Below are 15,993 nucleotides of genomic sequence, written 5' to 3' on the forward strand. Positions count from 1 at the left end.
TTTGTACAGTGTTCAAAATGCTGATGTGGAACAGGAAATCTCTTTCTGTTTTAAAGATTTTTATCAAATTTTCCAGTTTATTTTAAACCAATGAAGGAGAGTAGTAACAGGTAGAAGCCCCATTACAAGCCTGTTACAAGCCCCCAGTTACAAGTGCCCCAGCTATTTCCAGTCTGATTTGACTTTAGTTCTCTGAACCACTCCTTCAAAGAAAATGTTGTGAGGGGGTTAGGAAGCAATCAATGAACAGCCTTATTCTGTGTAAATAATTAAACAGTTGCATCTAAAAGCAGACATTGCATTAATACAAAATTTGCTTATAATTGTGTGTAGAGGAGGGCAGCAGTGTTGGAACCCTGCTGCTAAACTTGTCCCTAATGATACAGAAAATGGCTATTTTAGTTGTAAGAGAGGGAAGAGTCACTGGTATGAAAATATTTTCTGTTTACGAGGTTGGAGAAGATGCTGAATGTTCATTTCTTTTTTTTTTTTTCCCAAATATGTCTGCTTACTTTTTGCTTAGAGATGTTTCTATATACCTTACCTCACTCATGTTCATGTGTCCTAATTGTGTAAGCCAGCCTACTTTCCATTTTAAACACAAAATCTAAGATTACATTAAAAAAATAAAACACCATTGGGGCTAACAATTCAAGTGCCTACTTGTTCAGTCATGCTGATTTTTTTATTGCCTTCTTTGGTATTTTGTAATTTGTTTTTTTGTCTGTTTAGACTTTAAAATGCCTGGGTTTGTAATTGTTATAGCCTTCATACACATAATATTTGTACTACACTGGATGAATAGTTCTATTGCTTGATTTTAATAGATGCAAACATAGACACAGCACATGGGCTGTTTTCATAAATAATGCATTTATTGTTGTATTGTATTTTTAAATTTTGAGGGTTTTTTATACATCTGATTCTTTCCCACTCACCAAGACATTTCAGAAAAATGTGTCCTGGATTCTCCCTGCATTATCAAAAGACTGTTATTAATGATCTCCATTTGCAATAGATCCTGTTTGAAAAGTGCAACAAAATTGTGGAAGGCATCTGAAGTTTCTGGCTTCTGCTAGGATGAAATTATTATTGGAAGCCTATCTTCATATTAATTTTTAATCTTTTTCTAACATTATCTTCCATATGAAGATTAAAGCCAAAATTAAGTATGGTGTCAGTTTCACAAAGGTTTTCTTAATCTTACTTTCAGAGTGTTCTGGAATTCTACTTAAAAGTATTATTTTCTGTACTGTGCTGAGTTAACTCCAGGGCAGTGTCCCCAGATCTTTCTCTCTCTTAAGGCATGGCCAGCAGTGCATTTTTATGTGCCCTGAAAGTCTCCAAAATAGCTGGTGATGGTAATCCACCTAAAAGCCACAGACCCCTGTTTGGCCCTGTTTAAGCCTTGAAATGGGAATAGGTAGCTGGGGAGTCTTCTGCCAGCAAATAGTCAGCTTGAGTAGGAAAATGTTAAGGCACTCCGTGTGCATTCACTTACAGAAATGAGTGTAAGGCTGCAGGTAAGTGCATTAATGAAGTGTTCTGCATTTCCTGGGATTGCAGGATGGCTCCTCAGAGGGCTGTTCAAGGCCAGAGCAGGATTCAGCTATCTTGCTTTAAGGCTCAGGATAGTTTTCAGCCCAAACAGCCACTCCATTCTCTAAAATAAATCTAAGGTAGCATGAAAGCAAACTTTGAAACAAAGTAAGGAGAGTTGTTTGAAGGGGCAATTTAAAAAAAACCACAGAATAGTGGAACAAACAATAAGTAGCAAGGAGTAAGTAGTAGTCTTCAGAATGGAAGAGTTCCCATGTATCAAACAAGAACAGTAAGGTCTAAATGTCTTGCCTCAGCATCCTGAGAATGGAAGGCAAGGACTGGAATTTGATTCAGAAAGTCTGAACAGGCTTGTTGGGACTACGGCACCGTAGTTGTGAGGGTGCCTAACAAATAAAGAGAACATGAAGAATGAACCTGGAGTTTGAAAGTTAAGAAATAGGCCAGAGAGGAGGATTTGCTTATAGGCAGGATGAGAGGGAATGATATGATAGGTATTAGAACTTACAAGGGGTGTTGAAAAAAAAAGCAAAATTTTATGGTGCTTATTAATAAGCAAGAAATGGTAAAGTTCTCTAAGTCAAGTGAAAAAAGAGATGCAGAATGCTGAGGCTGTGAGCCTGTAGAAAAAGAACTGATGGAAGCTGAGAGATCTGAGGAGATAATTTGATTTAGGAGAAAATAAATTGGAATTTCTTCATCCAAGAAAGGGATTGGCTGAGAAGCCACGTGGAGAGGTAAGAATTAATAATTGGAAATAGGACATAGGCTTACAAAGAGAGAGATTTAGAAATTGCTTGGAATTAAGGAAGTTGAAACTCTGGGCATTAATGATCTGACTAGGAGCACATGTGTGGGCGATACAGATATTTTCCATTCTAGTTTCTATAAATACTGGAATCTTATTTTAAGGTACTGTATTGCCATTTGTAGAAGGATGTGGATAAATTTCTCTATTCTAAATGGAAAATACAAACTGTCAACATTTTAAATAAAAAAAATCCATTAATTTAAAGTTTTAAACTTTAATTGTTGGTAATTCAACAGTTCATAACATAATTAGTAAGAATAAAACTACCTCAGAAAATAGCAGTAGTCCGCATATTTCTGGAAACAAGACATAAATAAATGGTTCATATCCCAAAAATCAGTGCAATGCAGTATCCAGAACAAAGAGGGTTTTGACAGATGCTGCCAAGACAATCCCTGATCTCTATGTCAGCCCAAAAGATTTCATAGTAAATACTAAGAGAAGAGATCGCTGTTGTTCAGGGTGAGTTCTAGTAAATAATAGTGAACTTCTACAAAAGCAAAACTAACTTTTCAATGCATTTGAAATTTTTAGGTTTTGTCATAGAAACGTAGAAAAAAATATCATAGGGAAGATGTAAGGCAAAAGTGAAAAGAAATGAAAATAGAGTTACTCCCTGCTCAAAAAGGATTGTTCTTTGTGAGGAAAAATAAGGGGAGGAGCTGAAGATGAATTCAGGACAGTGCATATTGTCTGAACGAGTATTTCCTGAAAGTAAAGAAAAAAAACAGAAACCAAAACAAGCAAACAAAGTAACCAAAATGAGAAACCTGTAAGTATGCAAATGCAGGTTCTACAGAGGTTTCTTGGGTTTTGACATCATTTAAAAAATGTTTTTAAATTAGTTCCAAAAAAAAAAAAAAAAAAGTTAAAAATTTGGGTTTCAACCAAAATAGTAGGACTTTTTCAAAACAGTTCTCTCAATTTCACATGCAGATAAGGGAAAAAATATGGAAAAAATAGAAGGCACCCTCCAAAATGTTATAGTCAAAGTTTGGAAATGCATTAATTCTCTCCTAGAAGGGATGGGCTTGAGTTAATGAGTTGGTGAGAGGACTGAGGTATTTTTATACAGTTGTTTGCCCTAAAAAAGGCATACTGTAGCAATAATTAAGGAAGACCGTCTTTGCAGTTCTTAATTTGTTAGGTGTAAGATACCTGTACCTGCATTAGAAAGAGGAATAAGGATTTCATTTTAAAGGTGGGGGTTTTTTAACATAAAAAGCTTAAAGTAATTTGAGGCATCAGCAACTGAGTATTGAAAAAATAGTGATGTAAGCAAGCCCTATGTTGTTTTTCAATAGACTAAATCCTCTTACTGCTTCTAATAGAGAATGTAGTATTTGACCTGGTAATTTTATGGAAATATGTTGATTTATTCTTTTTAAATTAATATTGCTATGTGTTTTTTATCAGGTGAAAAGCCATTTCGTTGTGATGAATGTGGTATGAGGTTTATTCAGAAGTATCACATGGAAAGGCACAAAAGAACTCACAGTGGAGAGAAGCCTTACCAGTGTGAATATTGTTTGCAGGTAAGATGACTTAGTGATTGAAAACCAAAACACCAGTTAATTCCCCAGTATTGCAGATGGGGCTTTCTCCATTTTATACAGATAAATATATAATGAATGTTTTTTTCTGTCAAGATGGGCTGTCTTGGTGCACAGGTGGAGCAGAGTCACAGCTGGCTGTGCTTGATTTTATTGACTGTATGCTTGTTTGGCACTGTGAATCATCAAGTGAATTCATTAGAATGAAAGGTTTCTTTTCTTTCTGCTAACATATTTATTTTTTCATAATAAGAATGATAATAGTAATAGTAATAATAATCCTAATCGCCACTATCATCTTTTCCAGTATTTCTCCAGGACTGATCGTGTGCTGAAACACAAACGTATGTGCCATGAGAACCGCGAGAAGAAACCCAACAGAAGTGCCACCAAAGTTGGCTTTTTGCCATCGGAGGAAGATTCTGGTTTCTCTACGCCTCTGAAAGACAGCTCCTTGCCAAAGAAGAAAAGGCAGAAAACAGAGAAAACAAAATCTGGGGATAAAGAAAGTACAGATAAATCAGAACACAAGAAGGACAAAAATGACTATTTGCCTTTGTACTCCTCTAGTACTAAAGTAAAAGATGAATATATGGTAGCGGAATATGCTGTTGAGATGCCACATTCCTCGGTCGGTGGATCGCACTTAGAGGAAGCAAATTCTGGAGAAATACACCCACCGAAGCTCGTTCTCAAAAAGGTCAACAAGAGGAGTCTAAAGCAGCCACTTGAGCAAAGTCAAACCATTTCACCTTTATCTACATATGAAGACAGCAAGGTTTCAAAGTATGCCTTTGATCTTGTGGATAAGCAAAGTTTACTGGACTCTGAAGGTAATGCTGACATTGATCAAGTCGACACATTACAGGAAGGGCCCAGTAAACCTGTACACAGCAGCACTAATTACGATGATGCAATGCAGTTTTTAAAGAAGAAGAGGTATCTACAAGCAGCTAGCAACAGCAGTCGAGAATATGCCTTGAATGTAAGTACCATAGCATCTCAACCTTCAGTAACGCAGGCAGCTGTGGCCAGTGTCATTGATGAAACTGCTACAGCCTCAATACTAGACACACAGGCACTGAATGTTGAAATTAAAGGTAACCATGACAAAAATGTCATTCCAGATGAGGTACTGCAGACTCTGTTAGATCATTATTCACACAAGGCTAATGGACAGCATGAGATCTCTTTCAGTGTGGCTGACACAGAAGTGACCTCCAGTATATCCATCAATTCCGCTGAAGTATCTGAGGTGACTCAATCTGAGACGGTCGGAACAAGCTCTCAAGCTTCCTCATCAGATAAAGCTAGTATGTTACAAGAATATTCCAAGTTTTTACAACAAGCTTTGGACAGAACTAGCCAAAATGATGCCTATTTGAACAACCCGAGCCTTAATTTTGTGACTGATAACCAGACTCTTACAACCCAGCCAGCATTTCCTTCCATGGAGAAGGTCTACACATCTATACCCGTCAATAGCTTTCGGTCGGGAATGAACTCTCCATTAAGAACAACTCCAGACAAGTCTCACTTTGGTCTAATGGTTGGTGATTCTCAGCACCCTTTTCCCTTTTCAGGTGATGAGGCAAATCATTCTTCTTCCTCCTCCACACAGGACTTCTTGGATCAAGTAACTTCTCAGAAGAAAGCAGAGGCACAGTCTGTTCATCAAGCATATCAAATTAGCTCCTTTGAGCAGCCCTTTAGAGCTCAGTACCATGGGGCAAGAGCTGGAATATCCTCTCAGTTTAGCACTGCCAATGGACAGGTGAACCTTCGGGGACCAGGGACAAGTGCTGATTTCCCAGAATTTCCCTTGGTGAATGTAAATGATAGCAGAGCTGGGATGACTTCTTCACCTGATGCCACAACGGGCCAGACTTTTGGCTAAGAAATCTTTGTAAATAATACTGGCACTTTAGAACACATTTGTCAAAAGGGGGTTGCTCTGTATAAGATGGAGTTCTGTACAGCTTTTAAGAGCGCTATGTTAAAACAAAAGTAAGCTGATACTAGCAAGACCAATAACTGCTTCTTTTTCTCTTTTTTTCTTTTTTTAATAATTTTTTTCGTTAGCCATCAGTCATTGAACTGCCTGATGTTGGTGCCCCTATCAAAGGCAGTTTATTATTCAGTTGTTTGAATCCAGAAAATATTTTACCTTCTATGAAATTTTAAAATAAAATCCCCAGGTAAGACTTTCCCCCATGATTGTTTCCTTGCTGGTTTCCTTGTATGCTTTGGGAGGACAGTTTATTGTCTGATACTATTCACATTGTCATTTCTAAGCTTGTCAGCATAGTCATTGCTCTTCAGCAGGGAATCAAGGTCTACTAAACACACAGAACAAACAAGTTTCAGAAGTCAAACAAATATGGCTTTAAAAGAAAGCATTTTCTAGAACAATCTTCAGTCTCTCTCAAAAATAATTTGAGACCATGTGCCCTTTATTTCTGCTTTGTATTACCTTGAGTTGTGTTTGGAGGGAAAGAAAATGAATTCTGATAGACTAAATCTACTATTTAAAAGTCTAATTAATTTAAAATACTTTAAACACTTTTTTAAGCAAAATGCCTAACTGCTAAAGCCTTTACTTCATTCCCGAAGTAATGTGTATTTCTTTGTACAGCTGAATCTAGATGTAACTTTTTAATGACTTTTTCATATGCAGAAACCAAGATTTTGAAGTTTTAGTTAAAATACTCTGTAGATGACATTCCCAATTGCAAAATGCTTACACAAAGAGTGTATTCCAAGATTTAAAAGCTGAATTGTACCTTACCCTACCTACTCATAACGATTAACATAGAGCACTTAGCCAACTTTATAGTTTTTGATTTCTCAAAAAATAAAACCATTTTTAGATGTTTAGGTTTGATACGGTTGCTTCATTTTCATCTCATACAACACCTCCAGTAATTCTTTTCCATATAATTGAGATTGGGTATTTTTAGCTTCTGTAAAAACTGTTTTAATTCTCTGTCTAGAATTTTGACAATTCCAATTACTAAATTTATTGAAGTATCCCTGAAAGCTGAAGAAGTGGGCATTCGATTTCCCTATTTTTTAGTGTTTGCTTAGTAAAAGTCACTGCAATTTTACCAACCCAAACTGGTGAATGATGCTAGTGAATGGGATTTCTTTTTCCAGCCTAGGAGAGTGATCAGAAGTTTTCATTGCATTTCACAGTATAAATAAACTGCAAAGTTTATCCCTGTACCATGAATATGTTTTTTTGAATAGTACTTTGTCTTGAAGTATACAGTATGGTACGATAAGTAGTTCTGTGTGCATTTTTAAGGTGGTAAGATTTGAGTAGCCTAACTATTGTGTAGTTTAAGTTAACAAGTTTCAGATTTTTGAACTGTATGTTCATTCTATTGCACCTTCCCTAAAGGGACACTGTCTGGTAGTTCAAGGCAGTTTAAGCCTCATGTAGGCTGATTAACCAGGGAAACACACACACACACACACACACACACACACACACACACACACACACACATACAGGTAGGTGTGTATATGGTGGTTTTAAAAATAGGATTTCATCCAGGTTTTTACAGCACTGTTGCTAGCTGATGTCTCTCAGACAAAGCCATCAGGTAGGAGAAAAGATTGCATCTCAAGGAGCTAAAATATATCCTGTCTTTTAAGAAAGGACTTGAATAGGACCCACCTCTTACCAAAGCAGTAGCAATATTTTTCTGAATTTTCATTACCAGGAAACTGATCCCACTTTGTCTTTTCCCTTATTGTAGCACTACTACAGCACTAACTTCACTTGGTACAGTTGAGGGAGAAAGGGCATTTATTATCCATAGCCTGCTTCTTCTATTGGCAAGTATGCAGTTTATATAAACTAATTTCTTAATTATTTTGTATAAGAAAGCAGGCTCTTTTGATTTGTTGGCCCTGTGTGTATTAGAGTAAGGCATTTCCGCATGCTATGACTTACCAGTAATTTTGTTTGAATATTTGGCCTCCACTTGAAAAGAGTGGGCATCAAAGAAGTAAATTCCGTATGGATTATTAATGATACATGTAAAGAAATTTCTTTGAAAGAATATTTTTGAACTGATTTGTGGTCTCTCTGTTTTTCTTCCTTTATGGTCAGTTTGGTGTTTTGACTTTCCATTCTGTGTTGCCCAGAGAAAACATAAAGGGTCCCTATATCCCAGGAAACCACCTCTTGTAAGGCATACTTCGTTTTCAGTGTTCATTTCCATGACATCCTAGCTTGTGGTGCCTGAATGATACTGTGTTGGCACTTTTGTTCCTATTTGCAAGGAGATGGCAATTGTACTATTTGTTAAATATAGCAAGGAACAAAAGGAAAAAAAAAAAGGTGGGGCCATTACTGTGTTACTGCACTGCTGTGGCCCATAGGGAGGTAAGAGGAATGAAGCCTCCTTCTCCCTAAGGGGACTGACTCAGCTTTATTTAAAAAAAGTTACTGCATTGACACTCTGGTGTGAGAATGTCATTGAGGACTCAGAGGGAGTGGCTCTCCTATGCCATCCTCACACGTGGGAATCACTCCTAGGGTGTGTGAGGGAGCAGGCTGCTGTACAGACTGAAGGAACTTGCTCTTCCCTGCAGCCAAACTGGGATCACCAGAGGAACTGCTCTTCCTTACACCACAGTTCATTCCCCAGCCTGCTGCTGAGCCATTCCAGCTGCACTCTGTGCCTTAGGACAGGCTGTGAAGTCCCGTCTAAGCCACAGGGACTGGCTTGTAGGTTCTTCCACGCATACAATTAAAGCAGTGGTGTGAGTAGCTGATCTGCTGATGCTTGAAGCTTTCTGCACTGGAGGAGTTAGCCAAATATACTGCTGTGATTTCCTGAGTACATCCCCTTTTATCCTGGAATATGTGTTTATGTAGTTCTGGGAGGTTTAGCTCTGTGAAAAGCTCTTGCTTGTTTAATAATGGCATTATTTAATAACGTTTTTCACTGCTCACATTTTGCTGCTTTTAATCTGCTGCAGATGCACACTCTTCATGTTGATCTGGTCATTTTTGTTAATTTTCTCTGTATGTCTGGAAAAAAGCAGCTTTGGTTGTCTGTTCTGTTCTTGTGCTGTCAGTATAAGGCTGGGGTGAGCGTGGAGATTCCCCTGAGCTAACAGCAGGCATTCTTACCTAAGGGTCGTGTGAGCACCAGATATGTGTGTGTGTGTAAGGTGGAATTTTTGGGGATATCTACTAGTGATAGCGCAATGATAATTTTGAAAAAGAGGAAATTGATAACATTTATTACCAAGTTCTTTCTCTCTCTCTACACACACACATATATATATATATATACATACAAAATACATATATATATATATATATATATACACACATGCACTTATTAATAGGCCATATTTTGGTCCTAAATTACTTGACAGTGTCCCTTTTAGCATGAATCTTTTGATATATTTTACCATTAATGTAACAGACAATGAAGGAATCAGCTTGTAATGGTATACTAATAGGCATTTACATTTTCTTCATTTGATTTGAGAATGAATTAATCATAAATGATGAGTTTTGGGGAGAAGGATTAACCATGTGTATTACTGTATGTTGGTTTACGAATAACAACATAAAAAATTTTAATTGGATGATAAAAGAACCATGTTTATGATCTTGTGTCTCCTAGTGTTGTCTTTAGGAAAATTGTGTTTCAAGAGGAAAATAGGACAAGAAAGTATTCATGTGAAATAACACTTGTATTATTTTTATATTGTACTTGTCATTTTTTTTGGATGATGGGAGCTTTTCATTGTTAATTGAGAAGTACAGTAAAATCTTGCTAATCTGCTGACCTCTAAACAGAGCATCTGACAGGTTTCTACATCCCTCATGGTCCTTTCCCACCTCTGCAATGGTCTAAAAAGTACTGTAGCAAGGTCTCACACAATAACACTGTACTACTTCATCCAGGTATACTACAGCATCTATATTAGTATACTGGGAAGTAGAAGGAGAATTGAAAACTAAATTGCAGTTGTCAAAATAAATGCACAAAGTACATTTTGTGATGTGACATCCTTGCTTTTGTTGCCTGCTTCTTCACTGTTTTCAAAATTGTAATTTGTAAAGGGTTTCTAAGGCATTGTTTCGAATTATTTGGGTTCTACTGTAACTTTTGGAGTTCATTCCAAAGTATTCATGTTCTCCTATGAAAACTTTCCACCTGAACAGATCCGTTCTATTCCATGCTTGATCAGAATATTTTTATAGTATTTGTATCATATGTAGTAACTATTTGAAATGAACCAGAATATTTGGATGAATTCACTCTGAATTTTGCAGCATTGGATTACATTATGTATGTATATTTGCTAACTAAATTTTCTTGGCTTTGAGAGCTTTGATTTTTATTCTTTGTTTGCTTGTTTTAATACCATTACAAATTGCAGGGAAAATCCTAATACTCCTGGGAATCCGTTTGGAAATGTTAACAGGCAGAAATATGTTTATGTAGTCAGTACCAGTACACATGTGAACTTTCAAATTACATGGTTGGTACTGAAGCAAATGAATAATGTTACAGTTTACTACAGTTAAATATTTTTCCTAAAATGAAACCTTGTAACTTTGAAAGTTCATTGGACTTAGGGTAATGCATGTTTATGTTAGGCATGTAATGCATTTAGCTGAAACTCACTTTGCAAAGGACAAGCACTAAGAAAGTATTACTGCTAATGAAAAGACATGTCTTTAATTTGAAATTGAAACTTCTGTTCAATTTGCTTTGTGTCAGGGAAATAAATTTATAGTCGCTTTTGCTCTACTCAACATACAAAACCTTCTGTTTCCTTTTTAAAATTACATCTCTTGGTAGGAAACACAAACTGAGGCAAGCAAACATTTCTAAGAGTTGTTTCTTGCTTTCCTTAATCCAATGGATGGAAAGGTAATATTGTGTAAACAACATTATTTTATTTTTTTATGCAATATCATGCTGTAAATATGATTTATCAAATAAGGATGTACCTATGATTGAATCTTTGATTCTGCACAGCTAGAGTTTATATATAAATATAAATGTGTCTTGACAATCAAGGACTTATGTCAGTCTTCCTTTATGACGTTTCTTATTGTTATGCATTCCATTTGTTTGACTTGAGTATTTGTATTGTCTGTAAAGTATGTAATGTTTTTATAGCTTGTTTAAAAACAACCAGAAAACCTGTAAATATGAACTGATCACAGTACTGCTCTGTTAGAAGGCATATGATGATGTACTGTTTGTAAGCAATAATACATGACAGTGCTAACTTGATGAGTAGCATAAGGATAAGTTCCAAAAATACCTTTGGGAGTTAATAGCCTTGTTTGAGTTAATGAATATTCTTAATCAATTTTTTATAAATAAATTCGTATGTCCTCCTGCTGGAATATATAACATTGTTTACAGAGCACAATTTCAGTCACAGAGAGGACAGTCTTTAGATCTATGGCTTCATCCACTTTGAATGAGAAATGAATGGCTTGGCTGCACTTCTGCGAGACGAGGAAGACTGCTGAGGTTGAATAGCTGTGTCTCTAAAGGATCAGAGATACTATTTTGCTTCTGTGCTGATTCCTGCCAGTTCCTCTACATAAATTCGGAGTCATTAAGTCCTGATACTGAACTGATGAGACTTGGGCCACCCATAGAAAGGAATAGTTCTCTTCTTATTTCATATGCAGATAAACAGTGAACTTTTGAGTCACCTCTTCCTTTGAGTTGCATATTTTTCAAATTATGAGCTATGAGATGATGAGATGGGTTTATTCTGATAAACTAGATGTCAAACTTATAGTTTGAATTGAATAGGTATTAGACTGTACAGAGCAGCATATCTATTTGAACAGTCATCACTGCTTTAGAACCTCCCCCCCCCCAATTTATAAATGTATATGACCTACATTTTATAGAAAAAGAAATGTTTTTAAATGCTAGTCATTTATATAATATGTGCTTTGAAGGATTTGCTAGTCCACTTCTGTCACTTTTAGTACACTGGTATCTTTTATATGTAATGTATGCTTTTTATTATTATAATTATTATTATAATTATTATTGTAGACATTTCAGTAGGAGGAATTTTGCAACAGTATGAGGGGTTGAAATTTTCATTGTCAGAAATGAATTATACTGGACTTTGTCTGTGTAGTCTTGTCTTTCTTTAAATACTGTCTGGAAGGGAACTTGGTATTCAATAAAGCAAGTGACTTCCTTTTATTTTGAAGGCATACTATATAGTGCTGAATTGGATCTGAAAATGTAATGGATTTGAAGACAGAGAAATTAGTACAAAATCTAGTGTACAGGAGAAATTGTCTTATGAAAAATCTGATGATATATATAGTGAAACACTGTTACAGTGAATTTCTGATATAGTGCTATTTTCCTGAAGTCCATATGCCTTCTTTGTATTTCAGTTAATAAAAGAAACAATAATTTGTATAGATAAATTTAGGATAATAGGTTTATTTCAGTCATTATGCAGCATTTCTTTATCCTACAACATCTATTCCGTCCCTTTATTACCAGACAAAAGACTGTAACCTGAATTCCATCAGTTGGAGTATGTATATATAGGTGAGAGATGGTTTTATAGGAACCTGGAAAGTATGAATTTGCATATTCCTTATGTTTCTAACAGAAATCAGTATGTGAGTCTTTCATTATTCCTGTGAAATGAGGAATTTCCTGATACCAAGAAGAGAGAGTGTGTGTGTGGTGTGGGTGTGTGGGTGTGTGTGTAGGTCCATGGAAGATGTTTGGGTCTTAAGGCCAAAATGATAAAAGTATAAAAGGATTTAATGTAGCTCAACTCATGACTTACATTTAGTATGTAAAACAAACATTTAAATTTCATAACTCAAAAAATGACAAAAATAGTTTTGCAGGGAACAAAACTATTTGGATAGCAGGCTTGACCAAATGAATTTTTTTTTGGTTAAACTTGATATATTTTAAATGATTCTATTTCTGCCTTTATTTCTGCCCTACAAGCAACTTAAAATATTTTGGGAGTTACTCTTCCTGTTCATTTGACTGTGAGTGTAATTTATATCATGGTTTACAAAATGTGGCATGAAGGATTGGATTGTTTTATCTGTATAATACAATGAAAGTTTGCTTTTTTTTTTACATAATCATGGTGAATGGTATTGTATTCTTAGGACTGATTTATTCATTAAGTGACTTAATGAATTTCATCACTTTTGACGTTATTGTTTTCTTATGGTTAACTTAGTCTTTTTGGGTTTATAATGCCCTTCTATGTATTGTGATACTAAGGGAAGTTATGTTTTTGCTTTATTTTTAATTAAACTAATAGTTTGATAATTTATATTTGCAAATGATGCATTTTAAATGTGGTCACTTGCTGTTTGAAAAATAAAAATATAGAATACTGTTTTATGAATAGACTTAGCAGTATTTTTCATGTTAGATAATTTCAAACAAAATCTGCTTTCTTAATGAGACAGATGAAAGCATGTAAAGATACATATTGTCGTGCAAGAACTGAAGTGGATACTTTTCAACAATTAAATGAAATATTTAAATATTTGATTTGAAACACACAGAACTTATCTGGGTTTTCTTCTCCTTTGGATCTCCTTGCCTTCTTTGATTATAGAAAACAGAATATCTGACCTTAATTTTAATCCTGGTTGTCTGAGAAGATTGCACTGAAACCACTTTAATAGAAACACCTAGTGTTAGAGCAGCTTTCCTTTTGTGATTTTTGTTTGCACTGGAGTGAGTTTGTTCAGTGCCAGCAGCTCCTCACGTACATACGAATCAGGACTTTGTTTTAATCTCAGTTGTAAGAAGGGTGAACTCGATTACTCAAGATTTCAAGTCTGTTGGATAACAGTATGCCATGTGTGCACTACAGCATTTTGTAGCATGTGTAGTATATTTGTTGCATAGATTTTTCCATTGTTAAAGCAAATATTTTAGAAAAACTACTGAGGATCACAGCATTTATGCACCTACAAAACCATAAATCTGCCCTGTAGCGTTAATTATTGGTAATTCAGTTTTCTCCTCTTTATTTGTTCGTGTGTGTCAGGTGTAATGTTTCTCTGAGTCTTTTCATAGGGTCCTTTCTGGAAAATACTTGATTTTTGTGGAATGCTTGGCTGTGTTGATTTTACTTCATGTAAGAACAAGTTTTGTGTAAGGAGGTATTAAAAGTGGGACAATACCTTTTAAGGAGAAGAAAACTGTGGGGAAGCAGTGTGTGAAGAGTGGAGCTGTGATCAGATGAGCACAGCAGGAAGAGCTGCTGGGTCTGGGATGTCACCCAGGTGGGTGCAGCAGGGCCACCACCACCAGCCACCTTGTGAAGCTCCTCTGGGCAGCGGTGGCTGCAGGAGAGGGACTTCTCACCAGGCCTCAGCCTGCATCCTGCTGAGGAGGTTGGCTCAGCTGGCTGGATTTGGCAGAGAAGGGCACTCAGGTTTGCTCTCATGTCTTTGCCAGGGACAGCAGCCCTGGCAGCGGTGGCCACGCACAGCCACGGTGGTCACTGAGTGTGCCAGCACAGACTGAAAGAGGCTGTAGGAAATGTCCCTGCTCAGTCCCTCTGAGCCCTGGGAGGCACTGCTGTCTCTGTGCCTTTGTGAGCCCCTGGAGCAGGGTGTGAACACAGCTCCAGCACTGCTTAGGACTTGGTTTCAATCTTACCCCAGTGTGCAAGTTATGGTATTGCCTTTTTAAAATACCTTATACACTTCTCGTGATATGTTAGCGTCCAGCCAGCATAATAACTGCTTTTAATGGTTTCATGTTTGATAGGTTTTGTGGGTGCATTCTGACTCTGCAACGTGCCTGATGTGTACTCAGCCACCCTGTTTGTCTTTATGTTCACTTACATTAGTTACACTAATTTTCATTTGTTTTAATTATGTAGTGAAAATAAGAAATCAAAACTGATCATGTCTGCTTATTGACTTTGATGATTAACACTGTCAAAGAGTAAAGTGGTACCAAAAAGAAACTTTTCAACATTTTGATATTGAAAAGAATTATCAGAACCTATATTTTGTGTTAACTGAGGAAAATAGTCCATTTAATTTAGCTTGCTTTTATTTTTTGCTAGGAAAAGGAAGCAGTTTTCTGTTAAAATAATTGGTTGGTTTTTTTGGAGGCATTAAAAATATCTTATTGCAATTATATTTGTCTTGCAGTGCACAAGGTAAACTATTTTGTGGCTTCAGGATAGACAGAAGCTTATAAAAGTTTGAGATTTGGAGGTGCATTGTCTTAAGGAGATCTTCTCATAAAGTATCGTGTCTGTTGATTATCTTCTGCATTGCACTTGCCAAATCAACACAAGATAGTCTTCCATAGAATATTGTTTACTTTTTTGTCTGCTTTAGTTGTCAAGACGTGAAATTTAATGCAGAGAGCTGTTCACTGGAGCAGGGGTTTAAAAAGGAGCCCATCTGTGCTGTCTTTTTGAAGCAAACAGCCGTGCCCTTCTTGCTCAGGTAAGTTGCCTCCTCTGCAGCGCTCTTGCCCTTTCACACCAGGGCTGGTCTTCAGGTTCCTGAGATCCCTGCTGCACCATCTGCTTCGAATGCATACGTGTACAAGTCACTGGCAGAGATAAAACAGGATGATTTGGTGAGGTTCCATTTTAAAATGTGTGTGTGTGTCGTCTGCAGTCCAGCCAGTCCATGACACTGTTGCCTGTGTCAGCAGCCATGCACATCATGCAGAAATGGAATCCATTCCTACCTCTGTTATTTGAACTCTGTTCTGGATGTTTGAGGGGGTGTACAAATCACTGTTGTTTTTTCTACTCAAGAGTCCATCTCCCTGGGCAGCTCTGCCTGTCTTCCACAGGACAGCCAAGACATGTTGCTACGTGATCGCTGTTGGTGTGATTTCCTTGGGCCAGTGGCTGTGTCTTCCAGGCCTCTTGGCCAGAAATGGGGACCCAGACCAGGCTTTGTGCTGAAATCTTTTTAGATAGATTAGTGCCTTGGCAGTAGCTTGTGCACAGCTGCCTTCATTTAGAGGAGGTGATACCTTCTCAGCAGCTATGGAAATAACAAGT

General features: G+C 36.7%; 1 protein-coding gene across 3 annotated transcripts in view; it reads left to right on the plus strand.

The window, feature by feature from the left end:
- The window catches only part of ZNF148 (zinc finger protein 148), a 38,012-nt gene extending 28,449 nt beyond the window's left edge, over positions 1-9,563 (plus strand). For all 3 annotated transcript variants that reach the window (XM_005519640.3, XM_014249530.2, XM_014249531.2), the window contains 2 exons: positions 3,788-3,906; positions 4,232-9,563. In XM_005519640.3, coding sequence (XP_005519697.1) covers positions 3,788-3,906; positions 4,232-5,821 — 1,709 coding nt within the window. In that variant the 3' untranslated portion in view covers positions 5,822-9,563. The remainder of the gene's footprint in view (positions 1-3,787; positions 3,907-4,231) is intronic.
- The last annotated feature ends 6,430 nt before the right edge of the window (positions 9,564-15,993 follow it).

Source organism: Pseudopodoces humilis, chromosome 8, assembly GCF_049639895.1.
Source record: "Pseudopodoces humilis isolate 2021_Gansu_Grassland_sample_001 chromosome 8, ASM4963989v1, whole genome shotgun sequence".
NCBI classification, from domain to species: domain Eukaryota; kingdom Metazoa; phylum Chordata; class Aves; order Passeriformes; family Paridae; genus Pseudopodoces; species Pseudopodoces humilis.